Here is a 17,502-nt window from a genome sequence, read left to right as displayed (position 1 = left end):
AAACACAAATTTGACCACTTGTTTTGTCATGCATTAAGTTCTTTTATGATTTTTCCACTGCTTAAAGGTGAACTTAAAAATTTTGGACCAAATAAGCCTTTTGAGCTTATTTCTCTCTATTGCTCACATAAAACTATGCTCTAATTGTGGGAGCCTACTAGAAGTTCCTGGAATGAGCCATGATCTTTTCCCTTTGTGTATGTAATTCCTGTTGCCTGGAATGTTGGCCATGCACCTCCTCTGCTATATCACCTGATAGCACTGAATCTTTTTAGAAGTCTCCATTGACCCTACAGTTTGGATCATGTACACTAATCACAACTCTTGTCACTCTGCTGATTTTTTTTATCTCCCCTGGTAAGTTTGTCTTTAATTCTGTATGTCTAACTTACCTAAGTGCCTAATGTAAAATAGGTACTCAAGGAATAAAAGAATAGATAGACAAATGAATGGACAGAAGGAGGGATAGCTGAGTGACTAAGCTAGCTAGAAATATAAAAGGTAGAAAGAAAGTATATTGAAGTATCTTTACCAGTTGTCAACCTCCTCATTCAACTGTACTCTATAGAATGCTGCCATGATAGTCTTCTTAAAATATAGATATGCTCATGTCAAAACTTTAATATACATGTAACAATATCCATTGGCTCTTCATCTTATAAATTACATTGGTCACTTTTTAATCTTTTCTGATCTGACCTATTTACACTTTCTCAGCTATTCCTAAACAAATACTCCATGATTCAGCCCTCCTACAGTTGGCAGTGTTCTCAAAACATATTAATTCATTTATTCACTTATTTCATGACTCTTTTCTAATATCTGCTTTAGTGCTAATGTAGTATTTTTATATTTTATCTAGTATAGCTAATGACTTGCTTTATAATTTTGACAATAATCTTAACCTCCATTTTTATTTTTCTATAATTTTAAAGTGGCTAGCTGAGAAAAGAGATGAAGTAATTCAAGGGAAAGTTCCTATCTATAATAATGAAAGCATAATATGCTAATTAGACTGGACATCCTTCCAGACGAACTTCTGTAGAAAGTCAGGCTGCAAGGGAAGCCCGGGTCCCAGATGCCGGGCTGGAGGGAACTCCAGATCCAGGGTGCTGGAGGGAAGCCTGAATCCCGGGTGCCAGAGGAAGCTGGCAGCTGGGGGAATGATGGCCTACTCTTGCTTGAATTTTGTGCATCGAGCTTCTAGTAGGGAATAAAGTTCTTAACAAATGTAAAGTGTTATGGAGTTGGGGCCAGATGCATTTTTAACTTTTAAAAAGCCTTATTCTCTGCTCTAGCTAGTTTTGCTCACTGGATAGAGTGTTGGTCTGCAGACTGAAGGATCCTGAGTTCTATTCTGGTCAAGGGCACATGCCTAGGTTGCAGGCTTGATCCCCAGTAGGAGGCATGCAGGAGGCAGCAGATCAATGATTCTCTCTCATCATTGATGTTTCTATCTCTCCATCTCCCTTCCTCTCTGAAATCAATAAAAATATATTAAAAAAATAAATAAAAAGCCTTATTCTCTTAATTTAGGAGGTGGTACTTTCACCTAGCAAGGTCCTCTAAACACTGTACAGGCTTTTCTGATTCTGATTCACATCCTCTCTGTGCAAAAAAGCCACACCCATGACTGTCTGAAGCCTGTTTTCACTTGAGATTGTCTGGCTTGGCTCTGCCAGAAAGCTCAGGGATAATATCCTTCAGATTTCTAGAAACCCTTTGAATTACCTGAGAGAATCTTTCACATTGCATCTGAATTATCTGAAATGTTTTCACAAAGAATCTTATAGTCATAGCCTTGATTTGATACTTATGTTGAAGCCATGTCTTTCCGACCAAGCCCTGGACTTGATTTTTCACTTGTTTGAGAGGCCAGGGTTTGAGAAAGAGCTTTAGTTTCTACCACAAGTTCTGGTCCCTCCATATTACTTTTCTGTACTTTCAGACTCATCAGTCCTTTATTTAGCACGCCTCTTATATACCTTATCAAATGAGACTACTAAGAGCCAGCTGACACTTCCACATTCTGCCTGGAATTCTCATTACTTATATACAAAAGTTCATTAGGTGCATTTTCCATCACTGGCGTCTCCTCAGGTGGCAGCTTTACCAACTGCTTCTGTCTACATAACAGGGATAGCCATTTTTCTAGCTTCCGAGAGCCTTTCTCTCAGTGCCTTTCCGCATTTTATTTGCTACCCAGTTCCAAGCCAAGGGCACATATTTTAGGTCTTCATTATGGCACAACTTATTTCTAGGTAGCTTCTCTCTTATCCTTACACATTTAACTTACCTCTTTTCAGTAAGCTAGCCTGAATTTATTCTCAAAACATGGTAGGGTGCCAAGAGAGGGAGTGGAAATACTCAAAAGCGTTTTCCGAACTCCACTGGCTTCAAATCTGCTAGCTTTCTCCTAGCCAAGGCAAGTCACAGGAACAAGCCCAGAGTCTAGGATCCAGCAATAAACCCACCCATTTAATGAGGGGAATTGGAAAGTTACAGAGCAACGTATGTGGATATTGAAAGGTTATTTATTGGTGTAATTAATAAACCAGTCTACCATACATATTTCAGTTAATCTTTAGCAAATTAGATAGTATTTCATTTGCATGTAATGAAGGAACTCGAAACTAAATTAATAGCTTTTACTGTGCAATTCTGTATGAGTTGTTTGAATTATAAATGTTAATATTTGCTGTTACATACCATCTTCCTTAAAAGCACATGGTTTCAAATGGATTTTGCATACATTATCTGTAGATCTGAATTGTATGGTGACTTTACCAGAGGAAGATGAGCGGGGTATGTGAAATAGTGCATTTCAGTACTAAGACAAAAATAAAAAAGTAAAAGTTTGTTTCTTTATTCCTCAGGTGATATTTGTGATCCCAATCCATGTGAAAATGGGGGCATCTGCTTGTCAGGCTTGTCTGAAGATTCCTTTACCTGTGAGTGTCTGGACGGCTTCACAGATCCCAACTGTTCTAGTGTTGTGGAGGTTGGTAAGTGCAAGATTTACGCATTTCAGTAGTTATTCTCTTTATTTCCATGAGTGGCTGACAAAGTTGGCTGTGGTGCATTGTAGGTATCCTATATAATAAAGAGGTAATATGCAAACTGACCATCACACTCTCACAAGATGGCTGCCTATGACCAGGCTGGCAGGGGGGTTAGTGCGGGATGACCAAATGACTGAGCAGCAGGCTGCATGGGGTGACCAGGCTAGCAGGGGGGCTGTGAGGGGTGACCAGGCCAGCAGGGGAGCAGTTGGGGCAACCAGACAGGCAGACAGGTGAATGATTAGGAGCCAGTGGTCTAGGACAGTGAGAGGGATGTCCGACTGCCGGTTTAGCCCCGATCTCCCGGACATCCCCGAGGGGTCCGGATTGGAGAGGGTGCAGCTACGCTGAGGGGACTCCCCCTCCCCCTATGCACGAATTTTGTGCATTGGGCCTCTAGTTCTGTATAAGATTGCTGTATGTTGCTAATTAGTTACTCCTCTGTAGGACTCTCAATTTTATCATTTCCATTTTATATTTAAATTATATTTTATTGGTGTTCTTAATAAGTAATTTTATTACATTTTAATAGTTAACACTATACTTTAAAGGCACTACAAGTGCTACTGGAATATGATAAATTTCTTACCTCTCCAATATTAATATACATTTATTCACATTTATATTCAAAATAGAAAATCATGCTTAAGTCAATTTATTCAAATTCAATAGTCACTCTAAATAAAACAGAACTTATTTTAGCAACTGATAATATTATCAGTATTTTGTAGCTGTTACAATTTTTACTTTTCTAACACTATAACTATATAAAAGAAGCCAATATTCTAGCTACATTGTTCTTCACAGTCCTCTCAAAAAATTGCTTTACAGATACTAAATAGTCATTGATAATATTTCAAAGTGTGTGGGTTTTTTTCATCTATGAAGTACGTCATTGACATGTATAATTATGAATTCAGGGTAACTTCCATAACTTCCAGATAGTTCCTCATTAAGAAAATAGCTGTGCTTTAAATAATTTACCACTAAGTAAACTTGTATAGAGACTTTTCTCTCTGGTTAAAGATAATACCATGATTTAGTTTGATAGATTGCAATGTGATTCTTTCAGCTCAATACCAAGAAGCATAAGAAGAGTCTATATCTGATCTATATAGGAAAACCAAACATGTTTTTCATTAAAGTTCTGTCAACTAGCAGAAACCTTGGGAAACTTGGAGATTTCTATAACTTCTGAAATAGTTTTGAAGCAGAAAAGTAATAGTGTCTATAAGAATCATCTTTATGCATAGTAGGAGGCCAATCATTATTGTTTCAATGAATGAAAGGATCCTATCTAATAAAGAGGGAATATGCTAATTGACCCTCACACTGTCGCAAAGATGGTGGCACCCACAGCCAATAAGGAGGGAATATGCTAATTGAATGCCATGCCCTCAAAGATGGCGGTGCCCACAGCCACACGATGGCGGCGGCTAGTCCCTTCAGCCCACTGGGGCACCTACCTCCAGAGTCTCTGTACCCTCAGCCCCCCAGCCGCCCAGGGCCGGCATGAGGTGCAGGCAATCCTTGGCTGTTGGATGCTCAGCCATCCAGGGCTGGCCCAAGGTGCAGACCAGCCTCGGATGGTGGCTGCTCAGCCAACCAGGGCTGCTTGAGGCTCAGGTAACCAGGGCTGGCCGAGGCTTGTGCTGCCGGCAGTGGCAGCAGCAGAGATGTGATGGGGGTGTTGCCTTCCCCTGATCACCAGGTTGCCTCCTACCCATGAGGGCTCCTGGACTGTGAAAGGGGGTTAGGCCAGGCTGAGGGACGCCCCCTCCAGTGCATGAATTTTCATGCACCAGGCCTCTAGTAATTAAAAACATTAACTTCTGTTTTTGGCCACTAGCTCTTAGATTTTAATATGCTTTATCTTTTAAATCCTTTTTATATTACATTAGTATGAATGTATTATGTCTAAAAAAGTTAATTATATATGACTACTGAAAAGTACCTTGTACATTAATTCATTTCAAAGATAATTCTCTTACAAGGTTTATATTAACTTGCTCCTATTTAAGATGGTTTGATACAGTGCCATAGAACTTAAACTGTTGTAACCACTTTAACCCAGTCTCCAAATATATACAGGGAGTTTTAGAGTTTAATCTGAGAATCATATCCTTAGGAAAGTCTATAGCTCTGAAGAAAATTATAGACATAAATATTTCTAATAGGAATATATAAATAAAATAAAAATTTATTTAGTTAAGCCCACTAACCCCAGATATGGCAGTATCTTCGATTTGTAGTATATAATGCTCTTGTTGCTACTGTGAAAGAGTCAAATCTACAGTTGAAGAAGCAAATGTATTTAATTAATTTTAAAAACAAGTATCTTCATACAATTTTAAAAATAAATAATTGAATACTTTTGGTTATATTTTTAAACAATAATTCTATATTTACCATTTTATCAGCAGAATGATAGTATTAGCAACAACAATTTAAAAATTAAACACACTATAATATTCCATGTATTTCAGTGAGACTTTGGGAATCAAATGCTTATAGAATTTTTATTCAGATTTATTATTATAAGTACCTCTAAAATTGGGCAGTTATACTTTATTATCTTAAGCAATACATTTTTTGTGATATGTTTCAAGCAACCTCATTCTTCCATGAGGTCTACTTAGGAGTTCTTGGAAGAAATACATCCAGCTTTTATTTGCTTTACCATTTAGCATAGTATATTTGTTATGCCAATTGGTTTTATAAGATTAAAATAATATAAAACAAATGCCCTAAAAGTTTAAAATGTCTATAGTTTCTTAAATACAGCTTTGCTATTTTGTGAAATAATATTTTTAAAGGATGAGAGAATAGTAAAAAAAAAACACATATTTTTTCAGGTTAGATGGTTCTTTGGAACAGATATGTTACCTTATTTGCATTTCTACTACCCCTTTCTCAGCTCCATATTTTCTTACCTAGAATAAGGACATACTAAACATTTATTGAATAAAAACAACAACAATGCCTTTGATATCTAACCAACTTTAGATTTTTTTTCATATCTTAAAAATCAATTAAACAAAATAAAGGAAACTTTAGGTTATTGAAGATTATCCTGTCATTTTAGTTTTAAAAATCTACTTCTTTTTGTTGTTGTTGTTTCCCTACTATTAGGTAGCACCAGTGCAGAAAGCACAGTGTACTAGAATTTTATTTCTTTTAAATACAAAAGTTATATGTATTTTAATGTAAGATATTAAAAGACAAAAGTTAGAGCTGTCACTATTGCTGTATTTTTACTTTCACATTAATCTCCCAAAGATGGAGGAGTATCTAAGGTTTTTCTGACATTTTAAACCATATGAATTTTGTGATTATATGAAGTTCTAAATCTTCTTGTTTTTAATTTCTAAAGGAAAGAAATAAATGTGTCTGTATTTGTTTGGAAAGTTGTGTTGTGATCCTAATTTAAAATTATTTTTGCTTTGTTCTTTCTGTAATCAAACATATACTTACTTTATTATTGTACACTTAGAAAGGAGAATTTCAAATACATGCTATTCTTAGAGGTAAAAAATGCTGTTTGATTTTACCTCAAACCTCATTATTTTGTAGTGTCCTTGTTTTAAGTTCTTGATGCTACTTACTTCAAAAGAGATTCTCATCCCATTTTGTACTTTAATTCTTCCCTCTCAAAGCATCTAGTGTCAGATAAGTACAAAACACTTAACCACATCTCCAATCAATCCTCACCTCACTTACATTCGCATAGTACGGGGGAAGCTTGGGAATGTTGACTTGCTCAGATTTGTGAACTTTATTTGCTAGACAACATTACTTTTCTTTGAATTAATTCTTGATCTGTCTGTATATTCCAATATCTACTTTTACCTCTCTCAGTTTCCGTTTCTCTCCTTCTCCCTCTGTCTCTTTCTTGACCACACACATCTCCCTTATACAGACCTATCTCCCAATCTCAATGCTCTCAGCTTCTTAGTGTTATTAAGACTCACTTCTGATATTTATAAAAGGCAATAGGAAGACATGTTTCAGAGAAAGGGGAAGTAAAACACCTACTACACATCTTCAGATTTGAAGACATTGGCTAGATTAACCAGTATTTGCACAGATGTACACATGATGCTAACTCATTCTCCAGGGGTCTTGTACACAACAACCATGAGATTAAGCCCCAGATTATTTTCTAATTACCTCCTCACATTCCTGGTTAATTCTGTGCAATTTGGAGCCAAATGCTGACACATTTATTTCATATAGAAATTTCCATTGCTAATGAATATTTTAGAGTACACATATAAAAATATTTGGAATTATTAAATTTTTCAAGTTTCATGACATAATTCTCTAATAAACTAATGATAAATATAATATTTTACAACACAAATACATAATATATTAAAGTAACCAAAGAGAACAAAATAAGTGGTTGTCAGTCTAATAAACTAATGATAAATATAAGCTTTCACAATGTAAATACATATTATATTAATGCAACCGAAGAGAACAAAATAAGTGATTTGACTTAAAAAAATGAAATCTTAGCTTTTATTGATTCTTAAATATATATTGAGTACCTACTGAGTTACCTAAATGGTAGAATGCAACGGTAAGCAAATTTACAGAAATTGCTGTCTAGCTAGGAAAACAGAGAAATAAATAAATAGATAAAGATGATGGGTGTTGTGATAGGAGAAGTATATGGAGCCATAAGAATGTAAATCAGGTGTCATATCTTAAGCGAGGTGTCAGAAAATGCATGCCTACCTGAAAAAATTATATCTTGAGATAATTCTTAAAGATAATTTCAGTCTAACAGACAGAAAGCTAAACATATTCAAGACAGAGGATATAATTCTTAGAAAAGCCAGGAGATAAGAAAAGTCATAATTCCATGAGCTGAAAGAAATTCAGTGTGGCTAGAGCTTAAAAGAGAGAGACATGGAGGCAGCAATGAATTTGCAGGTGGTGATGATGTCAGATTCTGCAGCCTTGCAATTGTTTTTAAGGGATTTGGACTTATGCTGAGAACAATGTATTTTAGAAGATCATTTTCTTTGCCACATTGGGGGGGGGGGGGGGGAAATAGAACAGATTAAGGCAGGGAGACAATTAAAAGGCTACTGTGGAAGAACAGGTTAGACATGATGTTCTTGGCCTGGATCAGTGTTGTAACAAATAGATATTTAAAGGAAATAGATAATTACTGGTAACTTATGGGTTAATTGAGTAGAAGGAGTTTGGAGAAAGTAAAAAGTAAATAAGAAACAATATCAATTTCTGACCTGAGCAACTCTGCCATTTACTCAGGTAGTGCAGATTGAGGATACACTGGATTGGGAACCAGAAAATGAAATGATTATTTCACATATCGGGTTCAAGGAACTAGCTAGATATTAGGTAAGAAGCCAGACATAGATTTTTAAGTTACAGTTATACAGATATTTATCAATGCTGGGGAAATGTATGGATCTTCCCAGAAGACAAGAACTTCTAAAAAATATGAGAGGACCCAGAAATGGAAATTGATAAGAGGTTCATCAATAATTAAGGAGTAGGTAGAGAAAGTTAAATCTATAGAGGAGACTGAGATAGAGTGGTCAGGGAGATAGAAGAGAAACTAGGAAAGCGTGGTACCCCAAAAGTTAAGGATAAACAGTGTTTCAAGAAATGAGTGGTCAGCAGTGTCAAATACTGTGAAGTTAATCAAAATAACATTTACATTGATTACATGTGACTTGTGGATGATATTGCCAAGGTCAGTTTTGTTGGAATTTTGGAGAAAGAACTTGATTGTGACATATGGAAGAATTGGAATAAGATTTTAAAAGGTGGCTAGGAATACAGGAGAAATTCATCAACTTGATAAAGAATGCCTACAAAATCTTTGACTAAAATCATACTTAATGGTAAGAAACTCGCTTTTCCTCTTGGATCTGAAACAAGACAAGGATCCTCCCTCTCACTGCTCTATTTCAACATTGTACTGGAAGTACTAGCTAATGCACTAAGATAAGAAAAGGAAATAAAAGGTTTACAGATTGGGAAGGAATAAATAAAATAGTCTGTTCACAGATGACATGACCATCCCTGTGGAAAGAAATCCTGAAGTATCAACCAAAAAAACTCTGGGAACTAATAAGCTATTTTAGCAAGGTTTTAGGATGCAAAATTGATATATAAAACTTAATCATTTTCCTCTATACCAGTAATGAACAAGTGGAATTTTAAAATACCTTAGGAGAAGCATAGAGGAGTTTAGGGTAGTGAAAATAGTCTGTATGATATTATAATGATGGATCCAGGTCATTATATATTGTCCAGACCCATACAATGTACACACCAAGAGTGAACCGTAGCGTAAACTACAGATTTTAGACAATTTTGATGTGTTCATGTAAGTTTATCAATTGTAAGAAATGGTGGAGAGTGTTGATAATGGGGGAGGTTATGCATATGTGTGGTGAGGGACTATGTGGGAAATCTCTATACCTTCCTCTATTTTGCTGTGAACTTAAAACTGTGCTGAAGAATTTATTTAATTTAAAAATGGCTCTAATATCTCAGAGGAAAGGGGGCAGGAAGAGATTAATAAAAGAATTTATATACATATATACATAACCCATGGACACAGACAGTAGTGTGGTAAAGGCCTGGGGGGTGGAATTGGACGGGTGGAGGGGTCAATGGAGGACATTTGGCCTGGCCAGTATAGCTCAGTGGTTGAGCACTGACCTATGAAACAGGAGGTCAGGGTTTGATTCCGGTCAGGACACATGCCCCATTTTCGAACTCAATCCCCAGAGGGGACGTGCAGGAGGCAGCCAATCTATGATTCTCTTTCATCAATGATGTTTCTCTCTCTTTTCTTCTCCATTCCTCTCTGAAAACAATAAAAAATATATTTTTAAAAAGGAGCCATCTGTATTACTTTCAACAATGAAGATCACTTTTTAAAATGGCTATAATAAATATTCATCAATTTATTTGTTTAGTCATCCATCCATAAAATACTTATTGAGTATATATTACATGCCAGGCACTCTTGGCATTGATAATATAACCATTAAAAAAAATAGACTTTGCCTTCATAGATATTCTAATCAAACAAAGAAAAGGCAATAAAGTATCACACTTATGCTAAGTTCTATAAAGAAAAATAGAGCCCTAACTGGTTTGGCTCAGTGGATAGAGCATCGGCCTGTGGACTAAAGGGTCCCAGGTTCTATTCCAGTCAAGGGCATGTACCCTGGTTGCTGGCACATCCCCTGTAAGGGGTGTGCAGGAGGCAGATGATCGATGTTTCTCTCTCATCGATGTTTCTGGCTCTCTATCCCTATCTCTTCCTCTCTATAAAAAATCAATAAAATATATTTTAAAAATATAAATGCCAAGTGGTTTGGAACCAGTAGATCCTACCTTCCCTAAACCAAAAAAAAGAAAAAGAAAAATAGAGACAAGTGTGAGGTATAATAAGAGGAAGTATATTTTTTATAGGAATATTAGCAAAGACAGAGAGTAGTGTTTGAACAGAGAGTGAACTGAGATAACTTCTGAGCCCACAACCCAGGCATGTACCCTTGACCGGAATTGAACCCAGGAGAGAGGACAGTAACTGAAATGGGAATTTGGGATAAGGAAGGTTTTTCCTTTAAGATGGAATTGCAAAGTCATTACGATTCAGAAAAAATGACATAAAAACTGAGCTCGTGTTTCATTAAGAATAAACTATGTTAGATGACTCATATAGATATTTAAATAATATTTATAATAAATTTAACCTCTTAAAACTATCAGTCTGGAACCAAAGGACGGAAACATTGGAATTTGGTAGTAATTTAAAATCTAGCATCATATTTACAAGAAAATTCAAAGCACTGATGTTATTGAGAATAATTCAGTACAGGATAACAAAGTCAGCATGTCATTTCATTTATAATTCTTTCTCTTTATTGTCTCTGTAGCTGCATTAGCTTCTGACCAGGTTTTCTTAATTTGAAAAATATTAATAAACATGAAGGTGCTTTATGCTGTTCTGTCCTCCCCTGTCCTCTTCTATCTATTATAGTCCATCCTTTTGCCTTTGATAGTTGGTATCCCTTTGCTACATGGATTTAGCTTCTTCAGATCTCATCACTGCTAAAATGTCCTCTTGCTTTCAATTCATTATGAAAAATTGGTTACACTGAAGCCATAAACATAAAGTATGTCATAACAATTTAAAAACAATTTTCACTGTACGTCTTGCCCATGAATTGCCATGTTCATATTTATCTTTTACAAGATGATCAGTGTCAGAATATCAGGCAGTGTAGCAGAAACTTTCTAAAAGACTTCTTATCAGTGATCATTGAATACCAGATTGTTAACAAGCTTTAAGTAGACCTCTTGGATAGAGTGAGACTATTTTTAGATTTCTAAATTTTGATTACCAAATGAGAGATTTGGTCATTTTACTTCAGTGATTTATATATTAGGTGAAATTATAATCCAGTTTGAACCCTTAAGAATATTTCTTGGAAGGATAACTCATGATTGAATCCCTATTTCTAGAAATTATCATAATGAAATCTATTCTAAATGGACTAAAACACTTTCTCAAAAGCTACTAACCATGATTGCGAAGAAATTTCTCAGTTAACTAGAGTCAAAGGGATTTATTATCAGAGTCATATCTACCTACTTTCTCATAATAATAAGGATTAAATATGTGTTCATACAAACAAATAGGATTGTACAGCTACAATGACAGAGTTAAGGAAAAAATTTTGCCATTTACTTTGCATACATTACAGAAAAGTAATTTTGTTTTATTTATGTAAATATTTCTACTATAACATAGCTAATAAACTAGTTTATTCATTTAAACATGTTTCTACTTTATTGTTAATTATAATTATTAGAATTTGTTAACTTGTACTTCCTAACAATTATATATTAACTTAAAAAAATACATAGAACATCGAAGAACCTTAGAAAATGTCAAATACACAAATCCTCTCTTGCTCAGAAGGAGGAGCTAATTTATAGTAAAGCTTCAGTTTGAAAGAAAAGACAATGTAACACATTTTTTAAAAGTTGATATATACCATTTTACCCATTGTCTTTATATATATATATATATATATATATATATATATATATATTATTGATTTTTTACAGAGAGGAGGGGAGAGGGACAGAGAGTTAGAAACATCGATGAGAGAGAAACATTGATCAGCTGCCTCTTGCACGCCCCCTACTGGGGATGTGCCCACAACCAAGGTACATGCCCTTGACCAGAATCAAACCTGGGACTCTTAAGTCCACAGGCTGATGCTCTATCCGCTGAGCCAAACCGGTTAGGGCCCCATTGTCTTTTTTTTTTTGAGTGTATACCTTTCCTATTGCTAGGGGATGGATACTATTGTGAATAAAGTGATAGTGGATGTATATCATTAAGATTTTTCTACTTAACAAATCATCACAAATTTAGTGGATTTACACAAACATTTCCCGCACAATTCTGTGAGTAAGTTAAGTAAGTGACTGGTTGATTGGTGCTGGGTAGCAGAAGATGGCTCAGCTGTGATGGCTTTTCTTCACTAGATCAAGCTCCCTTACATAGTGGTGATGGAAAGGTCCTAAGTCAAAAGATCAGGACCCAACTACAAGCACTTTTCAAATCTCAGGTTGTAGCACACTAGCTAAGGGCACTTTAATGGGTGGATCTGCCACTTCATATTGCAAAGGCGAGGACGCAAGAAATAGTTTATGGCTAGTTTTGCAATCTACCATGGAATGTTAGTTTTCTTCTTTGATTTTTTAATGCTTTTTATTGGCAATGCAAAAATTTGATAAAAAATGCAGATATATCAATAGATTTTTATTTCTAGATTTCTAGCTTTGAATACAATGCATGTTTTTAATAAGGGAGGAAAAGTAAAAAACTCTTAAAAAAGGAAAAACTTAATTATATTCTGTTCATATTTGGAAAATACATCTAAAAAACTAGAAAAGTGAAAATGGAAAGTGATATTAAATTTTCCTTTTTAAAAAAAAATATATATTGCTTTCAGAGAGAAAGGGAGAGGAAGAGCGAGATAGAAACATTAATGATGAGAGAGAATCATTGATTCACTGCCTCCTGCACACCCCCCACTGGGGATTGAGCCCACGACCCAGGCATGTACCCTTGACCGGAATCAAACCCAGGACCCTTCAGTTCACAGGCCAGTGCTCTATCCATTGAGTCAAACCAGCCAGGGCTTAAATTATCCTTTTATTTAGATTTCAAATGAAGTGTCGTGAAGTTGGTTATGCTGCTGTCAACATGTGCAATTTAACATATTTATGAAAAGGAAAATTATTGTTTTAAAGTGATAGGCTAAGTGGCAAATTTAGCACTAATCTTTAGAAAAATTTTATCTTCCAAGTTTAAATACTTATATGGAAAAGAGGTCTATAAGCGACTCACAAATGACATACAATAGTTAAAATGTGCCCAACAACCTTCAAAACTTTTCATACTGTTACTTGGTTTATCTTCTTCATTGATTTTCAGCATTAATCATTTTTTTTATTCTGATAATTATACCTATTGTTTGTTTTCTTTTAATTGCATTAACTACATATTAATCCATGGCATCCCAAACAGAGCAGGTTACTAAAAAATAATATTATTTTTAAGCAATGGTGAAAGGTTTTAAAATTTTATTGTTTTAGGGAAACTGATACGTTGCTAGAGATTGAGCAAAATGTTTTTCTTATGATTACAATAGAAACAAAAAAAATGAAGAAAGTAATTAAATTTAGGTTGAGTTGCTGAATACTATTAATAGGAAGAAAACTTAACAGTGTACACTGGTTTTGTCTTGAAATGGATAAATCTTTCGTAGAGAATTTATTTTCTTCATTACGAATGCAATAAAGAAGAATATTTAGAAAATATAAGACAAAATGTAATTTTAGGCTATATATTCTTTTTTTCTGTTGTTTATCTGTAGATGTATCATGTATGTTTCTATAGCCATATACAGTCATATCAAGTGTGACAGCAATTTAAGTTAAGCCCTTGACATAAAATTGTGCACATCCATATTTATGTGTAAACATGTGTGTGTAACACTTATACTGCACATATTTCTTTTTCATTGATGATCACTTTTTTTTCACTATAAAATTAACATATTGCCTTTGATTATAAATTCTTTCCTGACATTATTTAAAATGTCAGGATAACATATCATTAACCATTATTCTTTGAAGAAGCCCTTATTGTTTGGACATTCAAGTGCTATGCAGATTTTCTCTCTTATAAACATTTTGATAAATACTCTGGTAACTGTATTTTGAGTACATTCACCATTGTCTCTTTAGACTAAATTCTTAAAAGTAAATGGTTGGGATAAGAGTTATTTGAGAGCTTTTAATATCATAAGGATTGTATAGGAAAGGTTAAATAGTTTATCATAATGCATTTATGATGAAAAAACCTAATAGGCTTAGATCTACTTAATTATAGTAATGTAGATTTGGGTTATAGTTATTCGATTTGTATAACAGGAGGAGAAAACATTCTTAGGGAGCAAAAGAAGAGATTGTTAATGCATCAAAGTTATAAAATAACATGAAGACTATATCCCCTTTCATTTTCACTTAATATATAAGGCAATAAATAAATAAATTTTTAAAAATATGTTTTATTGATATTTTAGAGAAAGAGGAAGGAAGAGAGATAAGAGAGATAGAAACATAGATGAGAGAGAAACATCACCAATCAGCTGCCTCCCGGATATATACCCTGACCTGGAATTAAACTGGTGACCTTTTGGTTCCTGGGTGAATTCTCACCTGCTGAGCTACACCAGCAGGTGACTATAAATCATTTTAAGAGGCCAAACTTAAAACAGGCATACATAAAGTCCAGTCTGATTGATAAAAACTGTGAGGAAAAGGCTATCCTCTAAAATTAAACTAATGAGAGAGGGAGTAGGGATTTAATAGAAGAAATCCTAAATACTGGCCCTAGAGTACCTATAGTATGGAACAGACTTAGGATAACTGGATAAAGAAAGCCTAAGAAGGTTAGATAAAGGTAGTAAAGAGAAAAATGATTAATATCATTGTAATGGAAAGTGAAAGCCTATTGGTTGAATGACAGCCTTTGCTATCATTTGTCCTCTTACCATTAATTACATAGCAGATAGAATGAAGAGAAAGCGGTGAAACATTAAGAATTTATTGAAAACAAGTATTTTGATAGGTTAAAATTAATTTCTTTGGACTATTAGTAATTATGTAGTGTTTAATAAAAATATATTAGATTAATTAATACATTTTATTGGCACCTACTCTGTGCTAGAATCATGCTATTTGCTATGAGGAATTACTAATAAAACATAAGGGTTACTAAAATGCAACAGAAGGTCTGAATTGTCTGAATTTTTTCTCAAGGAGCTTCAAGTAGATGTCATTGTGTGTGAAGGTTTATTTGGCCACAGTCCCTGAAGCCCTAGGAAAACTAGTTGACACCTCAAGGTAACTCTGTGCTCTATGACATTTCATTGTCCAACATATTTCAAAGTATTTATGTGAAGGCAAATTCTGTAATCTGTGTTATTTAAAGGGCAGTGGCAATACATAATGAGAGAGAATTTGGTCAGAATTATTTTCAGAATATATGTAGTTTTTCCCATTGGATGTGTAAAATTTACCAAATTATGATTTAAAATGAGCAATAATCAATATTTGCTGTTAAGTTCATTTTATTTTAATCAAAGCTTGGGAAGTAAAGCAGAGAGAACTCAATGTTAGTCCTCAGCAAAAGAGAGAATCGAGATAAAGGTATTTTCTTAAGTACTAACCCTTAGAAATAGGGCAAAACTCAAATAAGAATTGGCAACTTCTTTATAGAGCATTTTGAAAAAAATCCCACAGTGTCTTTATCTGGTAAGATTTTAATTGAGAAAACAGACCCAAATTGCTTCATCCAAATCGTAGAGAGCGATGGGTACAGAACTGATTTCTGTTACTCGTCAACACAGTAACTACCAAACATTTTCACAAAGACAGGTATTGTTTGTATCATCTCAACTCTCTTCAATCAGTGATGTGGCTCCACAGGCAATGGATAAATCGGGGTGCACCACAGAACATGCTCTGGCCAATAAAGTCAGCTTCTATTTATTATTCAACTATGGAAGTCAAGCTGTATTATTCTCCACAATGATTTTCTGACCCCAAACTTCTGTGGTAAGTCTCACCTCACAACTAGGCAGTCTGGTTATCAGGCTGCCAATGAACATGGAAGGGGGAGGGCAGATAGTTTTTTAATACAATTTACCAATCACCATGATACCCAGGACATTTTCTTCCTCACCCTTTTCCCGTTAATGGTGCCTCGCATTTTTAGAGTACTCTATTCATTAAAATGCTAATACATATATTAACCTTGAAATAAACAGTTGAGCTCATACCAATCTCAATGTTAAGTGGGAAAGTGGTTCTGTGATAATCGTAATGATTAGAATAAGGTCATAAATTTCTTCTCAAAAGCAGGCAGAACAGATGTGAAGCCTGAAATTTTATCCTATGCTTTTTACACAGTTCAATGTTTTTATTCAAATTTAACTGTGCTGGTTACACATATAGGAATGGATGGTTTGAAACAATGAGAGAACTTGAGGTAATCTATAATAATAAAAGTGTAATATGCTAATTAGACCCGACATTTTTCCGAAAGACCATCGGAAAACACATATATAATTATATATTGTTTTTGTGAATAATTACTATGCTTTAATTATGTTCAATTTGTAACAATGAAAATACATCCTGCATATCAGATATTTACATTATGATTCATAACAGTAGCAAAATTATAGTTATGAAGTAGCAACAAAAATAATTTTATGGTCGGGGGTCACCATAACATGAGGAACTGTATTAAAGTGTCGTGGCATTAGGAAGGTTGAGAACCACTGTTATAGACAATTCAGAAACTACATGCAGAAATCAAGCTTTGTAGTCCCTGAATATTTTTCCATCATTTCAGCCATAGCATTATAGAAATGTCCAATAAATACTGACCTATTATATTTAAGTCAGGATTTTTCAGCTTGTCCTTGAATGTGCAAATTGGGTGCAATTTAGCTGTCAGCTTTTAATTTTTCAAGTTTCTTCAACTGGGGATCAAGCCTGCAACCCGGGCGTGTGCCTTAACCAGGAATCGAACCATGCCCTCCTGATTCATAGGTTGAAGCTCAACCACTGAGCCATGCCAACTGGGCTCTATTACATATTTATTCTGCCTCCCAGATAAGTCTGTTTTTCAATTCATTATTTATTATTATTGTTTTCAGTAAGAATTGATCTAATAGGGTAATTGATTTGGAAAAGTTTGAGTGTGGTTTATTGACTGAAATTAGTGCTAGTTTCTAATCTAGAATTTCTAACCAGAGATCAATTGCTGAACAAAACAGCT

General features: G+C 34.7%; 1 protein-coding gene across 1 annotated transcript in view; it reads left to right on the top strand.

Annotated features, from left to right (window-relative positions):
• Positions 1–17,502, top strand: part of EDIL3 (EGF like repeats and discoidin domains 3) — a 411,761-nt gene that overhangs the window by 122,618 nt on the left and 271,641 nt on the right. The window contains exon 2 of the mRNA XM_070412295.1: positions 2,877–3,005. Coding sequence (XP_070268396.1) covers positions 2,877–3,005 — 129 coding nt within the window. The remainder of the gene's footprint in view (positions 1–2,876; positions 3,006–17,502) is intronic.

This window comes from Myotis yumanensis, unplaced genomic scaffold, assembly GCF_028538775.1.
Source record: "Myotis yumanensis isolate MYYU_CA2020_CCGP unplaced genomic scaffold, mMyoYum1.0.hap1 SCAF_4, whole genome shotgun sequence".
NCBI lineage: Eukaryota > Metazoa > Chordata > Mammalia > Chiroptera > Vespertilionidae > Myotis > Myotis yumanensis.
Note: the sequence above shows the minus strand (reverse complement) of the source record. Positions and strands in the feature narration are given on the sequence as shown.